This window comes from Saimiri boliviensis, chromosome 7, assembly GCF_048565385.1.
Source record: "Saimiri boliviensis isolate mSaiBol1 chromosome 7, mSaiBol1.pri, whole genome shotgun sequence".
In the NCBI taxonomy this organism is placed as follows: domain Eukaryota; kingdom Metazoa; phylum Chordata; class Mammalia; order Primates; family Cebidae; genus Saimiri; species Saimiri boliviensis.
In genome coordinates, this window is record NC_133455.1 from 54,402,241 (window position 1) to 54,429,300 (window position 27,060).

At 33.9% G+C, this 27,060-nt stretch overlaps 1 protein-coding gene across 8 annotated transcripts in view; it reads right to left on the bottom strand.

Annotated features, from left to right (window-relative positions):
- Positions 1 to 27,060, bottom strand: part of NAV3 (neuron navigator 3) — an 850,089-nt gene that overhangs the window by 254,554 nt on the left and 568,475 nt on the right. For 7 of the 8 annotated variants that reach the window (XM_074402523.1, XM_074402524.1, XM_074402522.1 and 4 more), the window contains 2 exons: positions 17,172 to 17,289; positions 16,455 to 16,507 (listed from right to left, as the gene is read on the bottom strand). In XM_074402523.1, coding sequence (XP_074258624.1) covers positions 16,455 to 16,507; positions 17,172 to 17,289 — 171 coding nt within the window. Of the gene's footprint in view, positions 1 to 16,454; positions 16,508 to 17,171; positions 17,290 to 27,060 lie in introns of those variants that run through there. The other variant, XM_074402526.1, reaches the window with a different exon arrangement.

The window sequence follows — 27,060 nt, forward strand, 5'->3', positions numbered from 1 at the left end:
AGAAGATTTAGTTAAATTTTACTTGTAAAACATTTAGTACAATACAATGTACATAGTAGGGATTTAATAACTGAAAACAAAAAAATACCTATTATTATAACAGTTATTAATATTAATGGAGAGTAACAATGCTATAATGGTATAAATGTTGCCATTTCACAACATAGCCTCTTTCACTTTTGGCATTACATGGACTTTCCTGAGAATTATCCACATCCTATTAAACTCATATCCCAAAGTTTTATTCCAGTGGTTCCTAAACTCTGCTACATTTAAGAATCAACTGAGGATCTTTTGAAACCATAGATGCCCGATTTACACTCTCATAAGTTAAATCAGAATGTTAGTGGATAGGAGCCAGTTTCCAGTATATGTTACAAATCCCCAGGTGATTCCAATTTGTAGCAAAACTTGTAAATTACAACTTCAAACAATGTTCTTCCAAGAAAGTAACTGGAGATGATTTCAGTTTACTGCCATGTGGATGCAGGAATTGCACTGTTCACAACAGAGTAACACGTTTTTCTTATTTGGACCATGATACTATATAATTCATGCGTTATTCCTGTGATATTAAAACACACATTCCTTTAGAGCAGTAATACAAAGAAATTCATTATGATTTCAATGGACACCACATTTCTCATTTGACTCAGGTCACAGTCACATTCTGTAGCTTACAGACAGTCACTCTCAGGGCTTTTATTTGACCTTTATTATGTCAGCTACAATTTAATGTCAAGCACAATTTCTTGGGGTCTTTTTTCTACTTGTGGCTTACCTTTTATTGGCATGGAACACCTACTTTCCCTCTCTTTTTCACGTTAAACTTAAGCATGGCTTGATAACTATAAAAATGTTGGCTGTGTAATGAAAATAAAATGAAAAGTTTCTGAGAGCTAGATCCAGTCATTTTCAGAAGTATCCAAATGTATGGATACATTGAGCCTGAAGGTTTTGATATTTCATCAAAATACTTAATACTATCATAATGCCCTAAAGAAAAACACAGTTTTGTTAGAGTAATTCTTAAAATGGACTGTCATTTTCATTATTATAGAAACTAAGCAAATTTAATAGAAATTAGTCCATAGTTTTAGAACTGAGTAGTTTCTATGTATATAATTAATATTAGCTTCCTTTAGCACTACCATTTTTGTGTAATATCAAACCAGTTATTTATTTATTCATCATAAATGTATTAAATTGATTATACCTGAAAATGTGCTCAGTGTATCAAATTAAAGACACAGCCACTATGTTCATGTATTCTAAAGGGCAATGGATTATTTCAACTACTCACATAAGAAATGAAACAGAAATTTTTCAAGGCAGAAATCTTTTTGGTTGTCTAATTTTTTAGTTGTGTATTTATACTGACCCTAACATACTTGCTAAATATGAGCATGTCTAATTGTTAAATTACAAATTGGGTTTCAGATGAGAAAAGGGAGAGTTTTCATCACCTTCACATATGAAAACTCAGGACGTACCAGTATAATTTTAACTTCATTTTTTTTTTAAATCTGAGGATTAACATGTGTTCTTGACATGTCAACCAGAGAGATGTATTAGAAATACTGGTATTGGCAGGGTGCAGTGGCTCACACTGTATTCCCAGCACTTAGGGAGGCCAAGGCAGGTAGATCACCTAAGGTCAGGAGTTAGAAACCAGTCTGGCCAAGATGGCAAAACCAGTCTCTACTAAAAATACAAAAATTAGCCTGATGTGGTGGCAGGTGCCTGTAATCCCAGCTACTCCAGGGACGCTGAGGCGTGAGGATCACTTGAACCCGCAAGGTGAAGGTTGCAGTGAGCTGAAATCACGCCACTGCACTCCAGCCAGGGGCATAGAGCAAGACTGTCTCAAAAAACAGCAGCAACAACAAAAACAAAAAACAAAAAAAGAAAAAAATCTAATATGTATTCATTTCAATTTATTCATTTCAGTGTTGAATATACTATTTAAAAACTGTAGGGCTTTTAATTAGCACAGTTCTTTGTTGAATTCATACACTTTAAGCTGTGTTTTTTTTATTGCATTTTAGATTTTGGGGTACATGTGAAGAACATGCAAGATTGTTGCATAGGTACACACATGGCAGTGTGATTTGCTGCCTTCCTCCCCTTCACCTATGTAAGCTGTTTGTTTTATGACAGCCAGCCTTGTAGCATTTTTACAATAAATATAACCTGTTTCAGGATATATAATTGGAAGCGTCTATCACAATATTAACAAAGTAGTACCTTGTCTATTCACATATTTTTTACGCTTACTAATGAATAGTTAATGAAAGTTACATTTAGTATTAAATATCAAGATATGATTAATAACCTTCTTATAGTTTGTGATTAAATCTAAACTACGGCACAACACTTAACATCAACTATCAACTATTTATTATGGTCAAAGAGCTCTGTTAAATGGTGAAGGGATATAAAAATGAATGATAAGATCTTTGCCTTTGAAAGCTTTAAAATAGCTGAGGAGATAGAAAAGATTCATAAATTGTCATAACATAAGGCATAACATGATTAATTTCAAAAAAGAATTATAAACAACTCTGTAGAGCAGCGAGGAGAATGGAATTATTGATTTCCACTACAGATATGGGGCAAGTTTCACAGAGTGTCATTTAAATTTAAAAGTTAAATTGCGGCTGGGCGTGGTGGCTCACGCATGTACTCCCAGCACTTTCAGAGGCCAAGATGGGTGGATTACCTGAAGTCAGGAGTTTGAGACCAGCCTGGCCAACATGGTGAAACCTGGACTCTACTAAAAATACAAAAATCAGCCAGGTGTGGTGGTACACACCAGTAATTCCAGCTACTCGGGAGGCAGGGGCAGGAAAATCGGCTTAAACCCTGAAGGTGGAGGTTGCAGTGAGCTGAGACCCCACCACTGCATTCCAGCCTGAGCGACAGAAAGTGACTCCGTCTCAAATAAATAAATAAATAAATAAATAAATAAATAAATAAATAAGCAAGCTGTGCTGGTAGACAAGCATCAGAAGGAGGAACAGCACATGCCAACTAGAGCAACTATAAGGAAAACTGTTCACAAGGTTGCTTGAGAACAGATGGCGCCAGTCCTTACCTTCTGCAATTATGCTTATAGGGCTGACTTTGACCTGGGATTTAAAACGCTGTGTTTCCCATTGGATTCAAAACCTGCTACAATGTAAAAAGTTAAATAATCATAAACCAGGTAACAGGTATAATACCTCAAAGATTTATTTCTCTCTATATAAGAAATGCATCCAAGTTAGAACATGGCTAAAGTGCTAGATATTGCTGTTGTGAATCATACATAGAGAATATCTAAAAAACAAACCACTTCTAACTTTGGCTATTTCAGGAAGGCAGATTCTTTTGTGACTTGTGCTATTTTTGATGAACTATACTTCTCATTTTTCACAATAAGCAGGTAATAGTAGTGTCATTACATAAATTAAATAAATTAATAAAATTTCAATTAAAAATAGATAAGATGGTTTAGTGTGAGCAAATGCTAACATTGAATTAAAGTCATTACATAGAATTTGTCCTAAGATTTTAACTAGAGTTAAATTTTATTTCTGGAGAGTTAAAGTAAAATACAGTAATATTTTTGCTTTGGTCAAAATTTGTAGGATGTTTGTTTTTCTTCGCTCATTTAACAATTATTGATTCACTGAGCCATTTCCAAGCACTTAAAAATATATAGTTTTATAGGCAATGGTGGTAATTTCAATTTAATGTAATAAATGTTATGATCACAGAAACATAGACTCCTAGAAAAGAACACAGAAGGCTTTTCTTTTTCTTTTTCTTTCTTTCTTTTTCTTTTTTTTTTTTTTTTTTTTTTTTTCGAGTCAGGGTTTTACTCCCATCATCCAGGCTGGCTTGCAGCGCACAATTTCAGCTCACCACAACCTCTGCCTCCTGGGCTCAAGCGATTCTCCTGCCTCAGCCTCCTTAGTAACTAGGACTACAGGTGTGCATCACCATGACCAGTTAATTTTTGTATTTTTAGTAGAGATGGGATTTCACCATGTTGATCAGGCTGGTCTTAGACTCCTGACCTCAAGTAATCCACCACCCTTGGCCTCTTAAAGTGCTGGGATTACACTTTAGTGTGAGCCACTGCAGCCAGCCAGAAGGTTCTATTTCTGATCAGAGTCCAAGAAGACTAGGAAAGGAGAAGGTTATTAGTAACTAAGTCCTACCTAACATAGTAACAAAGATATATTATTCTGAAGTTGTCATTACTATACCATCTTACAATAATAAAAGTTTTGATCAGAGAATTGAATTGATATGCCCAAGGTCACACAGAGCCCATGTTCCTAGCCCCCACATTTTGCTGCTTTAAGGGAAGCCAGAGTTAGTACCTGAGAGGTTAGGAAGTCTTTGCTGGAGGAGGGGATGTGGTAAGAGGTGAACGTGGGAAGTAGCTGTATTGAACTGGTCATGATTGAGAAATAGTGTAGGTTGGGGGATCTGTAAGAGTTCACAATAGCCAGGAATACTGAGTCCACTCCCATTTAACCCTTTCGCCTTAACTTCCCATTGTTTACCATTGTGAAACTGCTCAACAGGTTAGTAGCCTTTAATTCCATTTGAAGAACATATGTAGAAGGGATCAGGCAGAAGGGGCTCCAGAGCATGAATCCTGAGATCTAGAGAAAGATAGTGGTAGGAAACAAGGCCACAGAGATAAGTGAGGGCTCAGTGAGGAGCATCCTCCATGCCTTGCTAAGGGTCAGAGGCCCGATCTTAAGCTCAGATATCTAAACATGCGCTTTAACCAAAAAAAAAGGAAATGATCCGTGTTGCATTGAATACATCCATTTAAATGACCACACAGTACATACACAGATTTATTAACAGATAGCAATAAAATTTTCACAAATCAATTTTTATTCATACTTTATCTGAAATACACTAATTTTTTTTAAAAAATCCTATTTTAGTATATTTCATTTTTAATTCAATTGCAACACACTCATAAGATACTACTTGAGCAAGTTGCAGTTTGAAAAATTCTATAATGCACATAAAGAATGGAGGCAGGGAAAATGATTTGGGGCTTTGCTATTTTTTCCTCCACCACTCAACAACCAAGCACAGGAAAGGAGTTTATACAGAGTCTTAAGCAAGTATGCTATTTACTACAAATGCAAAATCCTTTTCATCTTCACTGTTAAGTTTTAGCAAAATCAGTATTATTTTTCTTATTCACTAGAGGCCCAGAGAGGCAGCACAGTTTACATAAGCTTACAAAATTAATGAGGAGCAAAGCCAGAACTTAAACCTGTCAGTCCGCAAAGTACTTGCTCTTCTGCCTCACTATGCTTGCTACCACTATAATTTAAACATTCTCACTAAGCTAGTTCCAGCCTCTGACTTAGACTCACTATAAAATTGACAGATGGCTAGGAAATAGTGCCAGGCACAAACAAAACAGGGGCTCAACAAATATTTGGTTGAATGTAAGAATGAAAACTGTGTAGTATAAAGGTAAAGACAGAAATGGGTATCCAAATTCTACTTGTTCCACACAGTTCGTAAGTTCACAAGTTTAACTACTTGCATATTACTTCTCAAATATCCAATGCATTTTTATATGCTGGTAGATTAACACAGAGAATGATTGATGTGGCCACAAGCAAAAGAATGCTGACATCCACCATAAGCCAGAAAAGGAAGGGAATAGATATCCCCTACAGCCTCTGGAAAACATACAGTAGTGTTGACACCTTGATTCCAGCCCTGTGATAGAGATTTCTGGCCTCCAGAACTGTGAGAAGTTCTATTTCTATTGTTTTAAGCCACCAAATTGGCGGTAATTTGTTTTAGAAGCCACAGGAAACTAATACAAGTATCTACTTAGTAAAGCAGTAGAAATAAAAACTTTGGCAAGCCCAAAGGTGAGCAGGGATCATTGTGAGTATGCATAAGTCCAGGCCTTGTCCTCTGGGGTTGTTAAGTCTTAGAACTGGGGGGTGAAGAGGAGAGGTGCAGTTTAATTAGTTACCCCTGTGTCATTGCAAGGCAATGCCTTGCAGGCTTTACTTTCCCATCTCACACGTGTTTTCGTTGCAGAATAGGGAGAGGAATAGGGGACAGTAATTTTATTTTGCTCTTTGGTTTCTGTTTATTTGTCTGGTTGATCTGTGATTAGATACAAAGACTATGTTTATTAATTAGATCCTATAGTGTTGTAATTAAAAAATCAAATAAAAATGGATTTGCATCATGGTATTGCAATTTACATATTGCAAGAAATTGAGAAGTTTTTGTTCTCTCAAAGCTTCAGCTTTCTCACCTCTGAAGCAGTAATGAAAAGAGTTCCAGTTCCCACATCAATATGTTATATGAGGATTAAAGATGCTTGTAAGTAGTTTGGCTCCATACTAGGTGTGTGCGTGTGCGTGTGTGTGTACACATACATATATCCATACTAGGAATGGAGAAGTGTATATTTGATTATTTATATGTATACATACTCTTCCTAATACAGAGCTAAGTTCTATAAACACATGTATGCTGGAATAGAATTGTGTTTGTATGTAATTAGCTGAATAGACATAAATATGAAAAGTTCCTGAGGATGTAATCAGATAAAATCTTTTGTTCAAAACCCTACTATTCTTCTTCAACTTACTTGATAATTGGAGAATTATGAATATCATTTAATATTTTGTATCAGTCATAGATGATATCAGTCTTCCTTATAAGCTACAATTGACAATATATAGTGTTACAAATATAAATTTTTAAAATTAACATCAGTATTCATTGACCTGATGATATATCATTTTGATTTTTTAACAAATTCCTGCTTTTAAGTTTGTTCCAGAAAACAAAACCAAACAAGGGAATTTATTGTTTTATTATAAAGTTATAAAACTGTTCTAAACAAACCTAAAATATTTATAAAGACCTAAGGTTACATATAACAACTGATTATTTACCAAATTCATAATTTCACCCTAAAATTTATAAATCATTATTTGTCTCACAAAACTACTCTCTCTTCTAGTTACACAAGAGTTTATATACCTGCCACAGAAAGAAGGAACAAGTATAATAATTAAATAATAATTCTTACGGATATTGAAAGTTTGAGTGTAGGGGAGGGAGCAAGAGAGGAGCCAAATTACTTTTTTAAAAGAGCAATCTCAATAAAAATCAAGAGAGTTATTTTGTGAATATCAACAAAATAATTTTAAACTTTATATAAGGATTCAAAAGATTTAGAATTGCCAACAGAATATTAATGAAGAACAAAGTTGGAGGACTGACAACACCCCTTCATGACCTACATGAAGTGAGTCATGTAATCAAGACAGTAAGTAAGACAGTGTGGGACTGGTGCAAAAAAAAATGGGAAAATAAGTAGTGGAACAGAATTGAGAGCCCAGAAGTAGATCCAGGTTAATAGAGTCAACTGATATCTGACGAAGAAGCAAAGGCCACACAATGAAGCAAAGATCACCTTTTCAATGAATAGGTGAAGAGCTGGAAGAGCTGAAAAACTACATGCAAAAAATATAAACAAAAATAGATGCAACACCAAATACATCTGTAAAATCTATAATAGCTGTAACATTTATAAAATAAATAATAAGCTGAACTTCATAAAAAATTAAAAACTTATGCTCTGTAAAGCACAGTGTCAAAAGAATCAGAAAACCACAGACTGGCAGAAATATTTGCAAAACATACAATCATCATCCAAAGTTTACCAAGAACTCTTAAAACTCAACAAGAAAACAACCTCATTCTTAAAACAGGGGTCAAAGACTTTAACAGACACCTCATCAAAACAGACATACTGTTGACAAATAAGCATATGAAAATATACATAGTTCCACATCATATGTCATCAGGGGAATTCAAATTAAAGTCCCAATGAGATACCACTACAAATCTGTTAGGACAGCCCAAATCCAGAACACTGACAATACTGAATGCTAGTGAGGATGTGGGGCAGCAGGGAATCTCATTCATTTCTGGTGGGAATGCAAAATGGAACACTTTGGAAGACAGTTTGGTGGTTTCTTACAAAACTAAGCAAATGTCATATGATCCAGCATTTGCACTCATTAGTATTTACCCAAAGGAGTTGAAAATTTAAGTTCACACAAAAATCTACCTGTGGAAATGTGTAGCAGTTTTCTTCATAACTGCCAACACTGGGAAGCAACTAAGATGTCCTTCAGTAGGTGAATGGATAAATAAACTGTGGTGCATTCAGACAGTGGAATACTATTCAGCACTTAAAAGAAATGAGCTATCAAGCCATGAAAAGACACATAGAAACCTTAAATCCATATTACAAAGTGAAAGAAGCAAATCTGAAAAGGCTACATGCTATGTAACTCTGAAAATATAACATTAGAGAAAAGGCAAAATCATAGGAACATTAAAACAATCAGTGGTTACCAGGAGTTGGAGCACAGAGGATGTGTAGAGCAGTAAAACTACTCTGTATGATACTATAATGGTAGACACATGTCATTATACATTCGTCTCTATGTACAACACCAAAGCAAACTTTAATGTGAATCATCGACTCTGGGTGATACTGATGTTTCAAAATGGGTTTATTAACCATAACAAATATACTACTCTGTTGGGGGTTGATGATTTTGGGGGACGCTATGCATGTGTGAGGAAAAGGGGTAGATGAGAAATCTGTACCTTTCTCTCAATTTTGCCGTGAACTCAAATTTGCTCTAAAAACTGCAGTTTAAAAAAAAAAATAAAGAGGGGGAGGAAGTGGAGGAGGAAGAGAAGGAAAAAAAGAAAGAGCCAAAGATCCAAAGACCTAAATTCCAGGCCATATTTTGTTAAATTTATTTGTTAGCAAGTCTGAAGGAAATCTGACCTACACTAAATAGACATGACTCCAAACCGTAAATCTTCCACATATTAAATAAAGGACATGGATCACCTCATTGAGACACAGTTCTATTACAGGTTTGCCATGATGGCTAAATGAAAAGTTTAAGCAAAACATCTACAACAGCACCAGGTATATAACCTCGACGTTCAGTAAGTAATTGATGATGACATTGCTGAACTTTCAGATCTTTCTCTAAAATTGTATGTTTCTGTATAATGATTTCCCAGTATTTCTTGTTATGTTTGAAATGTGGCTTATACTAATCAGATGGGAAATACAATTTTTCAAAGTTTAACAAGGAATGTCAATATTTCTTTTCTCTGTCTATCCATACAATTCAGTGTAACTGAATTTATATTAAAATAATTTAAATATAATTTCATGAAGAAACTAGTTTTGGCACACCTACTAAATTCCAAAATACTTATCTGACAAAGATAAATTTTGCAAATTATCGTGCTGAGGTTAAGTGAACAAGATTTTCCCTATTGGTTTTATTCTTTTTAATTATTATTGAAATAATTTTAAATATGCAAACTGTCAAATTTTTTCCAATAGGAGTATCACAATTCATATTTAAAATGGCCTCAGATCTTAATATATTGTTTCCAGAACTAAGATTGTTAAAACTGCCCTATTGTTAAATATGTTTCACTGATTATTATAAGTGACAATTTTATTAAGTTTGGCAGTAGGGGGGCAATTGAAAAAGATGGAGAAATGAGTTCTTTAAAAATACCAAATTATTCAATGTAAAAAGCTAAAATTATACAATAATTGTTATGAAATATGTCTTCAAATATAATGTTTGATTGTATTTTGTGTTTACAATAATATTGGGCTACCAATAGAAAACAATTTGTAGCATTTTAGGTACTAAAAAAAAATCAGGATAAAGAACATGACAATTTTTATTAGAGTGATCATTGTTCAAAGATATAATAGAAATATCAACTATGTTTTGTAATGGTTATATATGCATATATAAAGCTTATTAATGTCCTTAAAAATTATGTCTTCTCTTCACAAAGAAAAAGTCTGTAATTCAAACAAGTTACTTTATTCCAATTTCTATTTATCATGTTAATTATACAAAGAAGTATAAATACTGACAACAATAAGAAAAACATTTAAACTATTTATAATATAAAGTTAATGCAACAAGGTGTTCATCTATCTTTAACTTTTATTTAATTTCTAAATGGCAGACCAAAGAATTCCCATAACAAAATGATTTCATGTTGCTATTGTTTTTCTTTGTAAATTAGACTTACTAAAACTGAAGAGAAATCATGATCTTTGGCATTTTTAAAAATCAAGATAGCAAATCAGAGTTCCAACTGACTTTAGAGTTCATCTGTCTGGGAGCTGTGGTGGCTCAGGTCAGTTGTCCTGACACTCGAGTAGGCGAGGTTATGCATTTGAGGCCAACCTGGGCAATACAGAGAGCTCTCATCCATTGGGGGAAAAAAAAAAAAAGAGTTCATCTGTCCAATTTCCTTATTCCAGAAATGAGCAGAGGCCCTGAGCATTTACTGAACGCCTTTTCCTGGGTCACATATGCAAACAACACACTGCCTCTTAATGCCTCTATGTTATGTCAGTTACTTCATTTGAACTTGACTAGTGCCTGGAGCAACCTCTAGTGACAAGCAGATTTAAAAACCATTTAGGTGATATGCTAATCACTTAAATATAAATTCCCTAACACTAATAGTTTATACATATTTTTACAAAGTTTGAGTCTCTGTGAAAACAATGAAATCATTAAGAAAAACACAAAGTAAAGATTTTCATTTAGTACTTCTTGATAGATCAGAGCTCTATTTACAGTAAAGTATTTGTCTTCATTAAGCTATCTTTTTCTAGCCATTCTAGAAGATGAATATTTTCAAAGCCAGGGGAACATGTGACTAGACTAACTTAGCAATATTCCACTCCTCTGAGTCATAGTGCTACAATCTTGCAGTGTGCCATGTATAAGACTTTATTAAACCTTTAAGAGCATTCCAGTATTTTATCTCTTCCCTATTTGGTTAAGAACCTCATCTTCTTATCTAACTTTAAAAAAAAATCCTTTAAAAGAACAATGATTACAAGCAGTAGCTGAGAACATTAAAACTTCAAAGGACAGGCTACTGATAAAAGCATGGGATATTTTTACTATTAAGAATAGTTTCACTTTCCAGATAAATATAAACAAGAGAAATAGGATCAAGAAATCTCTATCCCAAATGGGATAAAAATGTGAAATTCGTAACAGTAATGATTCTGGGAGCTACAGCCCTATGGAATTAAATAGGTGGATAAGACTTAAATCTAATTTTCCAGCTACTAGGAATTAAAAAGGAGTTGGAATTAAAAAGGAAAGATTTAAATCTAATTTTCCAGCTGCTAGGAATTAAAAAGGAATAAGAGGCCAAAAATGTTCATATCAGCAAATTGTAAACAACATATATGTTATACTAAAAACTTAGATTGAAGGTTGTGACTGGAAAACAGTTGAGCTATTTTGCTAAAATAGAGCCAAGAAAGAGGAACGACTAACCATGTTTGCCAGATCCTTAGCTGTCTTACATAGTCTAATACTTGGTTTGCAACTATTTCACATAATTCGATGTCCTCATTCCTCTGTGCATTTGTGAAGATCCTTAAATATAATGGTCTATTTTAAAATTTAAAAAAATTGTCTTTGAAACAATTTTTACCCTACATGTCTAACATTTTTGTCTAAGAACCTTGCACTTGTGTCTCTGCATTTTAAATAAATGTTGGGCATCTTTTGTTTTGCTATTTTTAATTTGCTGGGCGTTTGGGACATTCCTGGTATTTATAGTTTACTAATTTATCTCCTCATGTAAGCTCACCAAAGTTGGGACATGCAGTATATTTTGAATCCTGATACCACCCACCTAGGAATTACTCAACAGGTGCCATCCACATGAGTAACTTCATCTTTAGATGAGGTTAAATTTAGTGTTGACTAAGCTCCAACAAACTAAGTTCGGTTTTCCAGGACCAGTTTAGTCTCAAGCTCATTAAAGAAAAATAATCATGACTTTAAAATTTAGGATAAAGATGAATCACATATCTCAATAATTATACTAATAAACTGCTAAAAGCATGAATTCATATTTTTCTTAAATATGTGCTCTTTGGACTGTGTTATTCAAAAGAATTATTGTTGGGATTATATATACACATATTATATATATATATATATATACACACACACATATACACATATTATATATGTAGAGAGAGTTGAATTTTCTTTATAAGGCACACACAAAAATATATATGTTGAACTTTTCTTTATTACAAGGTAACCACTAGAGAATCACATAAAAAGAAAGCATGTTAATATTATCTAAAATTCTGAAGTTTTTATATTAATTTGAATTCCTCTAATTTCTATTTAATATACTTTCTTTTCTACTTTGAAATTATTTAGTATATTTGATATACACAAAATAATACATAAAACACTTATGTAAGTTATAAAAAAAGAATAATATAGTGCATTATACCCCACCGAAATAGAATTCTATAAGTAACTTGTCTCTACTTATGTGTTTTTTCCCTGTCCCAGCCATAACCTTTCAGTGCAAGCTACTATATAGAGATTTCTGTTTATACAAATGTTACATATATACTTTTTTCAAGTTTCTGTATCTTGACCCAGTCATAACCTTTTATGATATGATGATACGGAAGCAAATGTATCCCCATTATTTTCTAATATCAAACCTTCCACACAGACCAAAATTTCCTCCTCTTCTACTTCCTTTAGGAATTGTTATAGTCACTTACCACTTCATTCCCCTGGCCTGGACCCTTTCCTCTCCCTCTACTGCTTCCTCCTTCTGTGCCTACTTCCCCCCTTGCAAAAGCTCTCCTCAACTCTGTCTTCTTCTCAAGCTATTTATTTTTTCTTCTCTAAGACTGACTTAACAGGACATTCTTAGAAAGTTTATTCATGACTCAATGGATATCAGCACTTTTCAGCTACTTCTTAACATACTACCACTCTACAGAAGATGTTCATATACAAGTCATCAATGCTTATCCAATTACCAGAAATAAATACCTCATTCTAGTACACCAGCTATTTAGCTACGCAACATTTGATAGCACGTGACATATTCTGCACATCTTACTTTGCCCTAACTTGCTTGAGTAGTCCAAGTATTACAACTTGAACTACTGCATCTCCTCTAAGGATTAGCAGTCCACATCTCTGATTCTGTTCCTCAACCATAGTTTCACTGGCTTAACAGTCTTTCCCTTTCCTGACTCCTACACCTCTATCATATCAATATTTATATTTCCTAGAGTAAAAAACTTCAGCTTTCTTCTTCTGTGACTTTATGCAGACCTCCTGTAAGATTCCATTTTCGTCCATGGCTTCAACTATTACCTATTCTCTCAGTATATTCTAACTAACACTCTTTTCTGACCTTCAGAAACACAAGTCTAATAGCCTAAAGTTACCTCCAAATTGATGTTTCAGTAGATACATCAAGCTCTACATGTTAAAATACAAATTCACCACTTACTCCCCTCCACCTTTTTAAGCCATTTTTTCTGCTTCTATAATAATTATTTTGTTTAACGGTAATCACTTACCCATGCAGGCTAAAAAATGGGGTCATTTTAAGCTCCCTGTACTTACTATCCATCACCCAAATTCAATGGGACACCAAGAGTTACTTACTTTATAATCCCCATAAAGTGGGTAATCTTTTAAAGTATTTATATTGGATCATACAACAGCTTTAAAAGTCTTCCAAAGGCTCCCTAACTGAGTTAGAATACCACACCAACTTCTTACTTGGGCCCTGCACTCTCAGGCTTCCTTGTTCCCTTCAAACAACTCTCCTTGTGCTTAATCCACAGTGGTCTTCTAACTGTTTGTGGAATGTACCAAACTTACTCCATTCTCAATCCTTTTTGTTCTTGCCTACATAACTGTTGCTGTTATTTATCTAAACATTTGCTCCTCCAATTCTCAAGTGTAGTTTATTCAAATGTTACTATACCTTGTACTTTCAGTGCTCAGTAAATATTGATTAAATGTGAATTATCTGGCTACTATGGAAATTTATCGATACACTGTAGATTCACACCACAAAAGGCATCTTCTAAAAGGCTTAAAATAATTCAATAAAGGTTAGCAAGTTTAAAATTTAAATTAAAATGATTTGTGATCAAAAATAGTAGCAGACCTAATTTTATTTTATCTTTTGTTATTAAGCACCAACAGCAAACAAAGGCCACAAAAGATCAGTTATACAAAGAGAGGTAGCCAAAGAAGTACTATGAGCAAGTATGCCACTCACTGTTACTAATGTGGCACCTCCCAGTGTTATGCAATCAAGGAACAGGCCACATCCTGTTTGGAGTAGATACATGAAATTCATAAGCCTTTGATAATCATTTTTCATTTACTTTCTTGTCCCAGTTAAATTCTGGAACTTGTATTCACTAACATTGCTTATGCAAATTCTTAAGAACAGAGGCAAAATAAGTCAACCAAAAAAGTTACGTTTATTTCATATGTAGTCTTCTGAATCAACACATCGAGGGCATGCCAATTTCAGATTCAAAATTCAACCACATCTTAAAGAAATGAGGATCTAAGTCATTCTTAGTCAATATTCAACATGATTCCAACTAATACTTTGTGTCTGGATAAACTACCTTTTTAAATAGCATTTGCATTTTTCAGACTTCAGTCTTTCTATTTTGTTTTAATCAGAAGTGGAAATATGAACATATGCATAATAGCTGTATCATGATATTTTGCAGTTAGTAAAAAAAAGAAGCAACAAAAAAATAACAGAGTCTGAAACTCAAGAGAATCTTTTCACACATTTGTAGAATCTCTAGGTACAGCTGTTTCAGATCAGCAGGTAAAAACAGCATCTCTATTAACCATTGTTACGAGCTTTGCAATTTTTTTTTTCCATCACTGAATATAAGCTCGCCTGTTGATTGAATTCTCTGTAATCCCAGAATCAAATTGGAATGATAGCCAAGTAGGTGAGAGTTTCTAGAACTAAATGTTTTATATTATTCAACACTTCCTCATGGCAAAAATAATGAAAGCAAAAGCAACCATGTTGGGTGTTTAAGAAACATAATTATGGTTTTGGGGAACTGTTACGCTTTTTAACTGAAAGCCTTGAATATCTTTTAATAGGTGTTAAACCATGCATATGTCCTTTACAAAGTTTGTAGCGATACTATTCTGCATTGTATTTTAGTTGTTTAATAAATAATGTTCATTTACATATCTTGTCACATTCTAATTAATTTTCATTTTACAGATAAGAAAGCTGAGGCTCAAAGAAGTTACATATTTTTATCAACATCACACAGCTTATTACTGTAGCAGGGTGTAAATGTATTCTTATTTGGCTTGTTCTCAGTAAAACTTCAGAAAACAACTGTAATTATTTCCCACAGAGTCATGTTTGAGCCCAGAGTAATTAGATCAGGAAATTTTCTTAAAATTGAACGATTGTATAGAAATACTTTCTTTTATAGTGATTTTTTTCGCAACCCCATACACAGAGTTCATGACATTATAATAGGTCCTGGAAGTAATTATTTTAAAAACTGACATGATAATTAATCACTCTTTAAAAATAAATTCTGTTTATTATTTTGGATTTCAGTTTTCTGATATTAAGTAAAGCAGGTCAGCAGATTTTAAAAGTTAGTAAGTGTTTTCATTCTTCCAAGTCTGATACTAAGAACTCATTAAGTTCATTTTAAATGCCTATTCTGTGCTGAAGAATTTTGAAGAAAGCTTTCTCTTGCGGATTTTGGCTGTCATTCCTGATTATATCTGCTTGATGTAACTTTTTATATTTCAAGTTTTCCTATAAAACTAAATGTGGCTTTTAATTAAGAAATAGGTTTTTATCTCATAGTTGATCATTCTTTGATTTTATTATAAAACTTTAAGTTTTATTAGTTGATAAAGATAAGACATAGGTGGGGGAGAGGCAGATTTCCAGATTGAAGGCTTTTTGGAAGAGACCATGAATCATATCTCAAAATCAATCACTGCTTAGCAAACTTACAGCAGCATGCCTTGAGAACTATTTCCAGAAGTGTTGAAGAGTCCATGTGTTTACAGTGGACTTTTTTATGAACAAAGGAAATACTATTTATATTATTTAAAATGCACATTGCAAGGCCTGTTCTTTAAGCCAGCTGTTCAGACAAAAATAATCCACTTAAAATTAGAAATGAAATTTACTACCATTAAGACCCATGTTAAATTAAATTATATACAACAGCAGAACAAAAAAAAAAGGCAAGGATCTAATAAAACATCTGGAAATATGTCATGTGTATATAGAAGTCACTTAATGATATTGACGTGTATAAAGTGAACCCACACAAATACATATGAGAGAATCAGATCAAATGGTATTTTAGACAAGCAGAAAGACATGCAGAAAAAATAATATCCATTTACAAATATAATTAATTCTGGAAGTGGAGATCAGCATTACATACTGAGAATAAATATGATTCTTACCATCTGAGACTGACTTCTAGGACATCCATTGATATCTTCAACTTTTTCATTTGCTAACGCCAAGAGATAAAATAAAAGAGAGAAAAAAAGAACGACATGCTTAAGCAATGAAGTGAAACACACACACACAAACAGGAAAAAAAAATACCAATCAAAAATGTTCCTGCTACATATATTCTATCTTCCAGGCTGTGTACAAGAAGACGCACTTGTTAACAGCCACCAATTCTATATGCACAAATCCGGCAAAAAAAAAAAAAAAAAAAAAAAAAAAAAAAAAGAGTGAGAAGGAAGTTGCTGCTAATTCTTTAGCCTGTGCCAAATGACTGCTGACATGAAACCTTTCACAATTGTCCTTGCTGGATCAGGATACAGTTTCAAGGCATCTCAGAGTGTATGAGTTGCTCCAGCTAATGAAATGCGCACATGAGAGACACATGGTTTAATGAAGCATCCATTTCTGACGGTTCAATTCAAATGATTCAATAAAGGTTAGCAAGTTTTTGTATATATAGGTTCAGTTCTAGTTATTTAAAAGTACGGCCAAACTGCCTTTTTCAAACATCCTCACATAAACATTTTAATTAAATCAGCAGAGAGCTACATGAATCTCAGAGACACATGGACCAGTTCAGTAAAACATTCAACTTAAATTTTGCTTTACCAAAGAGATGGGAGCAGAGGGTTTCATGCTTTCTTTCAGAAGGCAGGTCTTACCAATAATCTGGATGATTTCTGCTAGGAGTACTCCATCTGCAATGTCTTGTTGCAAGTCCTTGATCAGCCGCTTGTGGCCCGATTTTGCAAGGTAGTGGTTGGCCCAGTCAGTGTAAATCTGTTGAACAGAGAGAAGGAAGAAGTGAGATGGGGTGAGGGAAAAGAGAGACAATAAAAATGCTGAAGACAAATGCTGGATTCAAAGGGAAGCTATTCTGGATCACATTCCAGTTTAAGAAGTCATAGCTCTAAAGGAAATAGTTGTAAAGTAATTTTTAAACAGCTCTTTTCCCAACTTATCTCTCATTTCAAAGGGGATGATTCACTCTCAAAATTAAGGGCTAGTCACTTGTGACAAAGCAAAACTTCCCTCCTGAATGACTACTGAGGAAATTCCCGTTGCAAATCAGTTTGGGTTTTCTCTCTCTTTCTTGTTTCTATTATTTCGAAAACAATCTTGCCTGTTCATATTTTTAAGAAAACCACCTGGAGTGAGTTACATAGAAACCTTACTATAAAAATTTGTGTTTCTCTGAGAAGACTATTGAATTTGTCATGTGAGATACTGTATGTGACAAGATTTTGGCATCATTTGATGAAATAATTGCAAATACCTTTCTGTCTAAGATATTTTATTTGGATTGTCATCTTCCATTTAAGCCTCTTGAAACATGTTTATATGAGAGAACAGAGGCAGTAAATGGAGTTATTACATAGAAATTACGATGTAGAGCTCAGAAGTGGATGGTAAGGCACAAAATTGACGATTTGACATAGAATAGAGGTGTCTTTTCAACAGTAGATAACGATATACAGAAAAGCTGCAACTACACAAAAATTTTACAAAAATGAAACATTATTTATTTCAATTGAATACAATACTTCCTAATGTAATTGTAAGGGAAAAATAAGCGTGAAGATTTCAGCTTCATGGGTGGTACATGTGGATATAGTAGTGGATTTATTACAAGGCAACTGATGATGTGATGTAACAAAAAATGAACATTTGAAATGAGAATAGAAGGAAAATAAAACATATGCTTGTAAAAAGTATTATTAGAAGCACTGGAATTAGAACTGGGAATAAAATAGAACCTGAGCATGAGAAATTAGGAGAAGGACCTTCCTTGCAGAGGGTATGTCATATGGAAAAGTAAAGAGGCAAAGAAGGCTAGGACACAGCTATAAAATCTATAACGGAGGCCGAATGTCTAAAATTAGGGAATATTAGGCTGAGAAGATAAGTTGCATTTTATTGTCATGAACACTGAATGCCAAGCACATTATTAAAAACATTTTAAACATTTCTAACAAGCAAATTCACATTTTAAAGAGTAATAATAAATCAGAAATATAGAAACTAAAAGGTGAAAGTCTCCCCCAACTTCCAACCCTGTCCATTTTTAAATTTGGTATGAAGAGTTCTTGAATTGATGTACCTATACCTCACTTCACACTATGCCACATAACACACGCATATACACACACACACTCTCACACAAACATGAGGTGACATTTTTAAACCAATCTGGCTCAAATTTTACATACTATTTTGCAGTTTCAAATTTTTATGTAACAATATTTTAACAGCTTTTCTAAGAGCCATTTCATTTATATTTATTCATCTCACTATTTTAAATATTATATTAAACATAATATCAATCTTCCATTGATATTTAACTTGATTAAATATGTTTCTATTACATCTAATGTTGTAAGAGACATGCTGATACATGTATTTTTTCTGAATGTATGTGCTAGTATTGTTACATGGCAAAAACCTAAACATGGGACTGCTAAGCATTTTAAATGGATCTTGGGTCCAAATATCACAAAATTACAACACAGAAGAAAAAGTATTCCTCTCTGTCAGAAAATACAAAGTAGTCCTATGCATATCAGAAGACTAATGCATCTCTGGTGATGATTAAGTTTCATGAAAAATGTAAACAATTGGAGGCATCCAGTTGCATAAGAAAGATATATGTGACAGCGAAATTGCATCTCCTTTTATTAATATCCATGATCTCCATGTTGAAGATATTGAAGGGTAAGAACAATTACTTGTATAACTATCTCCTGAATTAGCACACAAATGCATGATTTTTAGGGAGACACTTTTATTTGGTGCTAATTTTTCTCAAATAAGATTTTATTATATTTGTATGATCATACATTTTTTCTGGTAAGGATTTTATACTGCTTAGAATTTAAGACATTGAGCACACTTCCCTTCTTTACAAATCATTTAAATGACAGAATTGTTTATAGCCTTCTAGTAGAAACTTCAGGTTGAGTCCGACTTGAGCTGTGCTGGTATGACCATAGACAAAGAGTAGGGCCATGGGTTGGGAAAGGATTCACAAGGGTGAAGATAATGAGTTCTGGAGTCAGACAGATCTGACTCCAGATCACTTATTCCCAGCACTTACTCCCAGTGGGACCCTGTACAACCTGTACAAGTTACTTAACCTTCAGATTCCTCTTGTAAAAAAAAAAAAAAAAAAAAAAAAAACCTCTTGTTGTAAAACAAGGATAATGATAACACTTACATTATAGGATTGTGCCAGGACTAAACAAGATAGTCACAAAGATAGTCATAAAACAAAAACAAAAACAAACAAACAAAAAAAAAACATGCTTGCTATTATTATCACATGGCATCAGTTTTATTTTGCTGTGATACCTTTCTAACAAATACTTGTTAAATGTATAATTTCACAAAGGTTAAGAAAATTGAGAGGGCTGACATCAGAAGACTAAAGAAATTGTAGTATTGCTTCTGACACTACTTATCACTAAGTCACAGGTGTCGTGAATCTGTTTACCACCTGAACTCAGGGAAATCTAAGTAAAAGATTAAGGCTGTCTTAGTCTCCTCTAGGCCTGTAATATCTCTATTGTGACATTACTTCCATCAAATTGTGTTGCACTGGTTTTGTTTTACGATGCCATTAATTATACACAAATACTTATTTAAATAAAAACAGAATGATATGTACTAAAAGTAAAAATTAGAATACTTTCATTCTCCAAATGCATGTCAACAGTTCCTTAGCCTTTATCCAAATTCCTCTTGGGACTTAGGTGAGAAAACAAATGGGAGTCCAGCTAATTGGCTTCAAGAGACCTTGTTGGTAATGCCTATATTTTAGCTCACATTTTTTATTTGGTCCAGTATTTCTTCCACAGGAATCCCAAGCTTAAGGTCTTTCATATGTCCAGCATCTCTAATATCTGAAACTTTCCTCAGGCTACAGTTCACACTTTAGCTGCAATCAGTGAGAGTAATTACTATATACAGAAATTTAAAGTAAATGTCCCACCTTAAAAATAATTCCTATACACTTTATTTATTCCTTCTATTAAACAGCTGTGTCTTCCATATGTAAAAGATACCTGAGTTCCTCCAAGGAAATGACCAGAGGAAACCAGTGCCTTCCAAAAAAAATATAATCTAGATGGTGAAATATTTCAAAAATTACAAAGCAACATGTAAATATATTTTAAAATGTTATATACAAACCTATTTATCTCTTTCAAAATTGCACATGTGTAAGCTGAACAAAAAGGTAGAAAAATAAATTGTGTCTTTAAGGAGACTTCAAGCAAAGGACACATGGTATATAAATGTATTTAAAACTCATCAATAAATTTACTGTAATGTTCTGATTAGAGAGAATATAAACAACCTTGTCAACTGTCATTAGAATGTGTTCTTTAAATAAATACAACGGGATGGTGAAATCAGGTCCTGAAATTGGATTTGAGCTCCAAAATTGCCCTTGGTTCATTATCACAAAAATAATCATCACAGTATTTAACCTCTTAGCTTCAGCTGAATGAATTACAAAATGTGCAGTAATGTATTTTGCAGGATTATGCTATTAATCAATTATAGTGTTTTTGGTGAAGAAATTAGTATAATTGGGAACAATATCAAACTAATCATAAGTCAGTGTTTGGTAATTTTTATAAGAGGCTCATTGAGGATTTTAATCATGAACGTTCTGGCTAAAGCTTCAAATATGATTTATCTCTAAACATTTTAAACATTTGAAGCCCGTCTTCAACTGTTTTGATGAACTTTTTTTTTTTTTTTTTTTTTTTGAGACGGAGTTTCGCTCTTGTTACCCAGGCTGGAGTGCAATGGCGCGATCTCGGCTCACCGCAACCTCCGCCTCCTGGGTTCAGGCAATTCTCCTGCCTCAGCCTCCTCAGTAGCTGGGATTATAGGCACGCGCCACCATGCCCAGCTAATTTTTTTTTTTTTTTTTTTTTTGGTATTTTTAGTAGAGACGGGGTTTCACCTTGTTGACCAGGTTGGTCTCGATCTATCGACCTTGTGATCCACCCACCTCAGCCTCCCAAAGTGCTGGGATTACAGGCTTGAGCCACCGCGCCCGGCCTTTGTTTTGATGAACTTTAATGTTATGAATATACATATCATCCCATCTAATCACTTAATCCCAAGAAATTCAAAAGGATTAGTGAGACTGCATTTACAAGAGGGCTACTTAGAAATTCTAGTACAATTGTATGCATAATCGTTCCCTTACCACAATAAAAAATGATGAAAATTAAAGATATCATGGTATATTTTATATTTATCAGTCTGAACTTTAGGGCCTATTAAGCAATAGCACTTATTCTTTGAGGAACAATTCACATTGTTGGAATATCTGCTCTGCCACTTAATATTCATGCAGACTTTGATTGAACATTTATTTTCTCTAAGTTCCACAGTATTCTCGTCTGTAAAATGGCAATAACATTATAACCTACTGAGATGGTTTGGCTTTGTGTCCTCACCAAAATCTCTTGTTGAATTGTAATTCCCAGTATTGGATGAGGAGCCTGGTGGGAGGTAAATGAATGATGGGGGCAGATTTCCCCCTTGCTGTTCTTACAGAGTTCTCATGAGATCTGGTTTTTTGAAAGTGTGTAGCACATTCCCCTTGGCTCTCTCTCTTCCTCCGGCTTCCACCACCTAAGATGAGCTTGCTTCTCCTTCACCTTCCACCATGACTGTAAGTTTCCTAAGGCTTTCCGAGCGATGCTACCTATACAGACTGCAGAACTGTGAGTCAATTCAACCTCTTTTCCTTATAAATTACCCAGTCTTAAGTATGCCTTTATAGCCATGTGAGAACAGACTAATACCTCAACTGATGAAATTATTGTGAGGCTTTTAATAAATTCCTACTTTGGAATATGGCCTTTCACTTAAAATATATATTTGCTACACGTTAAATATTATTATTCGTAGTTCACTGCTTTAATGTGAAATATATTTCCATTAACTATGAGTTGATTAATATTATGAACCATTATTGTGAAACTCTTAAATCTTAGATATTCATCCAAATATAGTTTACCTAACCAAGGAAAATTGCTGGAAGTTGTAATGACTTCATAGCTTCCTCATTTGCCTCTGTGATATTTCTTTCACAGTGCTCATGTTTTGTTATAAATACGAAGATGAAATAGAAGGCAATGTATGTGACACCATATTGCTTTTCTGCAGTAGCTGCTACAAAGAAGCAACATCAGAAGATCTACTCTGATTTTCCATGAAGTCCTAAACTTTTGTGATGATATTTTTTTTACTACTGGCAGTATTACACACTTCCTTTGTCTATTACAGCAAGTTGTTCCTACATTTTTAATTTTATCATTTGGTTAGTGTTTTATAAATAACCTAGCACTCAGTTATATAAAAATGATTATGACTATTTTTATTATTCCAGATACTACATTGAGGTATATGTGTTTCAATGGGATAAAGTAACTTATTTTTAAGAAATCCTAAATAATCAAAGATGTGGGGAGAAGAGACAAGAGAAAGACTGCCTTTTCATTGAAGATAAAATTGTATTTGAATAAAAAGACAGTAACCAGTAATCTGATTAGAAAATATTATGAATATAATCAGACTATTTAAAAATATTAGCTGAGCTAATTTTAACCCTGTACTTATTTAAAACATTATTATTTTCCTTCAACATTCAAGCAGTAACATTACATTTCCATAAGCACTGCTCCCTGGTATGTCCAAATTACTGGCTTTGTAAAGTTAAATAGGTTCTTCTAAGCCATAACAGAAATTGTGTTAAAGACCAAGAATTTCTATAACAATAGCTGAACTTCTATATCTTAAAAAGCAGCAAAAGACTAAGCATATAAAGTAAAACCAGTAATCTATCTTAGGAAAGAGTGACCAGCGAGGTCAATGTTTTTCCTACAAAAAGATAAACTAGTATAGGGAAGACAATTGGAAGGAAAATGAGTTCTAGAACAGGCCCTAAGAGGTTACCTCTCTGGGCTGAGTTTCAGTGTAGCATTTGGACCTGAGAATGGAATACACAGCACAGCATTGACCACAACAGTATAGGAAAGCATACATTTTTTTTTTCTAATCCCCTAAGAGCCATGTGAAATTTTCTGGGAGAAAGAAGTGATCCTAGAGAGTACTTGAAATCAGGACAGGAAGGATACATAGACCTGGTACAAAAAAGCAAAAAGGGCATAGACTATGTGAGGATAGGTTAAAATGACAGGCATTCTACATTCGGGGACTCATCAGACAGCAGTCTTGGTGGGTACCAATGTCACTGAGAAAGATGTGTCACCCCGGCTCCATGATAATAAGTAACCACAATCGACAACCCTCCCCAGCTTATCACTGCAGAAAGAAAAGGAAGAATCTGAAACTGAATGAGCCTGGTCCTCAAAGACTGACTTTTAAACCAGCAGTGATTATGTTACTTTGAATTGAGAGAAATACATTTTCTCATACTACGCAGAGAAAGAGGCTTAAAAGGTGAAGTTATATATATTTTCAAAGATATAGTTTTGTACGCCACAGTTTTAAGACTCAAAATTTCAAAAATGGTAGGCAACACCAGGTAAAGAAGGTTGCAAAATGGCAGTGTGGGATTAAGACACAATACATACTATTTCTAGTCATTCTGAAAAGTTGATCACAGACTGGATCTTCAGTTGTTGTTACAGAACTGAAATGACCAAGAGATGTGTGAATGAGTCCAATCTCATGACTCCTGCTGGCCCTCTAGAAATTTCAATAGCTCATGTGATATAATTATGAACTGAATCCTTTAAAAGTTTTGGGTAATGTCAATATCATCACAATATATATAATACATTCACCAACTAGTTTGTTCACCTCGGTTTGTATAGTTCTCAATTTTCACATCAAGGTTAAAGCTGACACTGTATGGAGTTTTTTCAAAAATCTCAACTTTGGAGTTTGATTTAAAAGTGAATATTAATGAGTTAACTACCCCATAAGATCAGCAGATGGTCTATGAAGCCAAGTCAGTTATAAAGTAAACAGAAAGCAAAGTCTGATCATTTCCTTTAACATTTTTCTTTAATTCTCATCCAATCTCTGACCCAGTGCTGTTAATTTTATCTCCTTAACACCTCTTGAGCCTTCTACTCTTCTACTGCTACTATCATTGCCCTGGGTAGCTTCTCATCATCTCTCACCCAATTGCTCTTACAGTCCTAGAAACAGTTTATGACTGCAGGCAGGCTAAGCATTAAACTATTTTAAACACTACAGTTAGTGATTGCTTTAAAATGCAAATCTGAGCAAGTAATTTAACTTCTCCCTACAAAAGTCACAAAACAGCCCCCATTTAACTTCAGAAAAAAGTCTCCTATGAATTCAATTTATTCCATTTTTAAGAGAAAATTCATTTAAATAAAAATGGCAAAAAAAAAAAAGAGAAAAACACAACTATGAAGAAGAATGACTGATGATTGAGAAATGACACGTAAAAGGGTCAGCTTCAACAAGCAGAAAGAAGGGGAAAGCACATTCTATGGTCACAAAATGGTCAGAAATAATGAAACCTACGAAAGAACAGAGCTATGAAATAGCCTCATGATTTTAGAGAATTCTGAATAATTCTATTTGACCAGAGCATGAGGAAGGGCACATGGAAAGACTAGAAGAAAGAGGCCAGGAATCAGGTAAGGGTTGGGCAAAAAGAAATCATATCTAAAGCTAAGAAGCTTTATCAAAATTTTTAGGTTAAAGTTTATTTTCATACGGGAAGGTAAAAGTGAAAGCCATGCTTCTGTTACTAAACTTGAACTTGAGTGCAGCCATGAAGGACAGTTTAGAGTCATGAAAGCAAAGAGAGATGACTTGCAAGTCTTCTGTGTTCTAGATGGTGAAATAAATAGATTTCTGTCCTGTATTTACTAAGAAATTGCCCACAAGACAGCAAGAACAAAAAATCTTAACTCAAATTCTATCTTTCATGACCAAAATATACATATAGAAAGCAGATGAAAGAATGATGTACATGTAGCAGAGTAGAAAAGGAAGATCAAACCCACAGAAGCCTGCAGAGGGAGATAGAGTAATGCAAACAGATTTTCCCACAGAACCCCAGAATGGCTCAGAAAGTGTGACCATCAGATCAAACGGAAGGTAGGATGAATCAAATTCAAGAGTTATATTACGGCCGGCCTACTCATCATCCCAGCAAAAGCCAGGATGTATTTTAGGGAAAATCTGGACTTACGGTTATCAGGAAGACAAAAGGTAAAGGCATGGGAATGAAAACAAAAGGATTAAATTAAATTATATATACTTATGTTGAGACCCCAGCAATTGACTTTGCTTCTCGGGCACCCTCTCCTTCAGGAATATAGGATTTCAAAGCCTCCACCCTCATTCCAGTCATGAGATTTAAAAATCTATCTTTGACAACAATGATCATCCCTAAGATCAACAGATATGGACACCCATGATACCCAGTGAATCAAGCAGCTGACCATCATTATAGGATGGCATGTAATGAATCACAAAAGGCATTAACAATTATGTGCCGCATATACACATTCACACACACACACGCACGCACGCGCGTGCGTGCGCGCACACGCACGTACACACACACACGATTTCCAAGTAGCTTTTTATTGTCTCATTCTTGATACAGAGAGTTGAGGTTTACCAGATATTTGATAAAATTCTCTAAAATATAATGTAGATACCAAAATAGACAGCTAAAAACAAGCCAGACTAAAATACAAAGCCAGAAGCATAAGAGAACTTTAGGAAAATTAAAATTAATACCCTGGGCCAGAAAGGAGAGGTTATATTCATCAGAGGATACAGATGGAAAAAAATTATATATACACACACATGCATGTAATACACTTATACACCCCCCCACACACAAATATACACATATGTATTTGAAGATCTAAGGATTAAGTAGAAGTTTTGTAAATTCAAATATGATTGACTTTTTAAAGTTAAAATACTGGAAGTTTAAATTGAGAAAGTCTATTGGAACAGAGATCAAAATTGAAAAAGATGAGCAATATTAGAAAAATACAGTCATATTAGAGGATAGATTCAGTAAGTCAAATCTCAAATTAGTTTCAAAATATAAGATAAGAAAAAATTATAGGAAATAATTTTCAAACTTCATCATGATTAAGAAGATAAAAATTGATAACAATATCATGGATTAAAAAAGAATATTCTGAAAGCTTCAGGAGGGTGGGGCACAAAGAAACAAATCAAAAAAGTTCAAGTTACCTTCAAAGTTTCAGAAATCATAATGACATCACAAATCCCTACAGCAACATTGCAACTAGATATAGAGAAATTCCTATGAAATTCTGGAGGAAACTAATTTTTAATCTCAAACTCGATGCCTAGACAAATTTTTCAACAAGTGGGATAATAAAATAAAAAGATATTATACAAAAAAATTCTAAAAGAAAAAATTACTTTCTTACATCCCTTATAAGGAGGCTATCAGAAGTGAAAATAATGGAATCAAACAAACATGTGATCAAATGTTAGAGAGAGGCAAAGATTGTCAGGTGATGATAA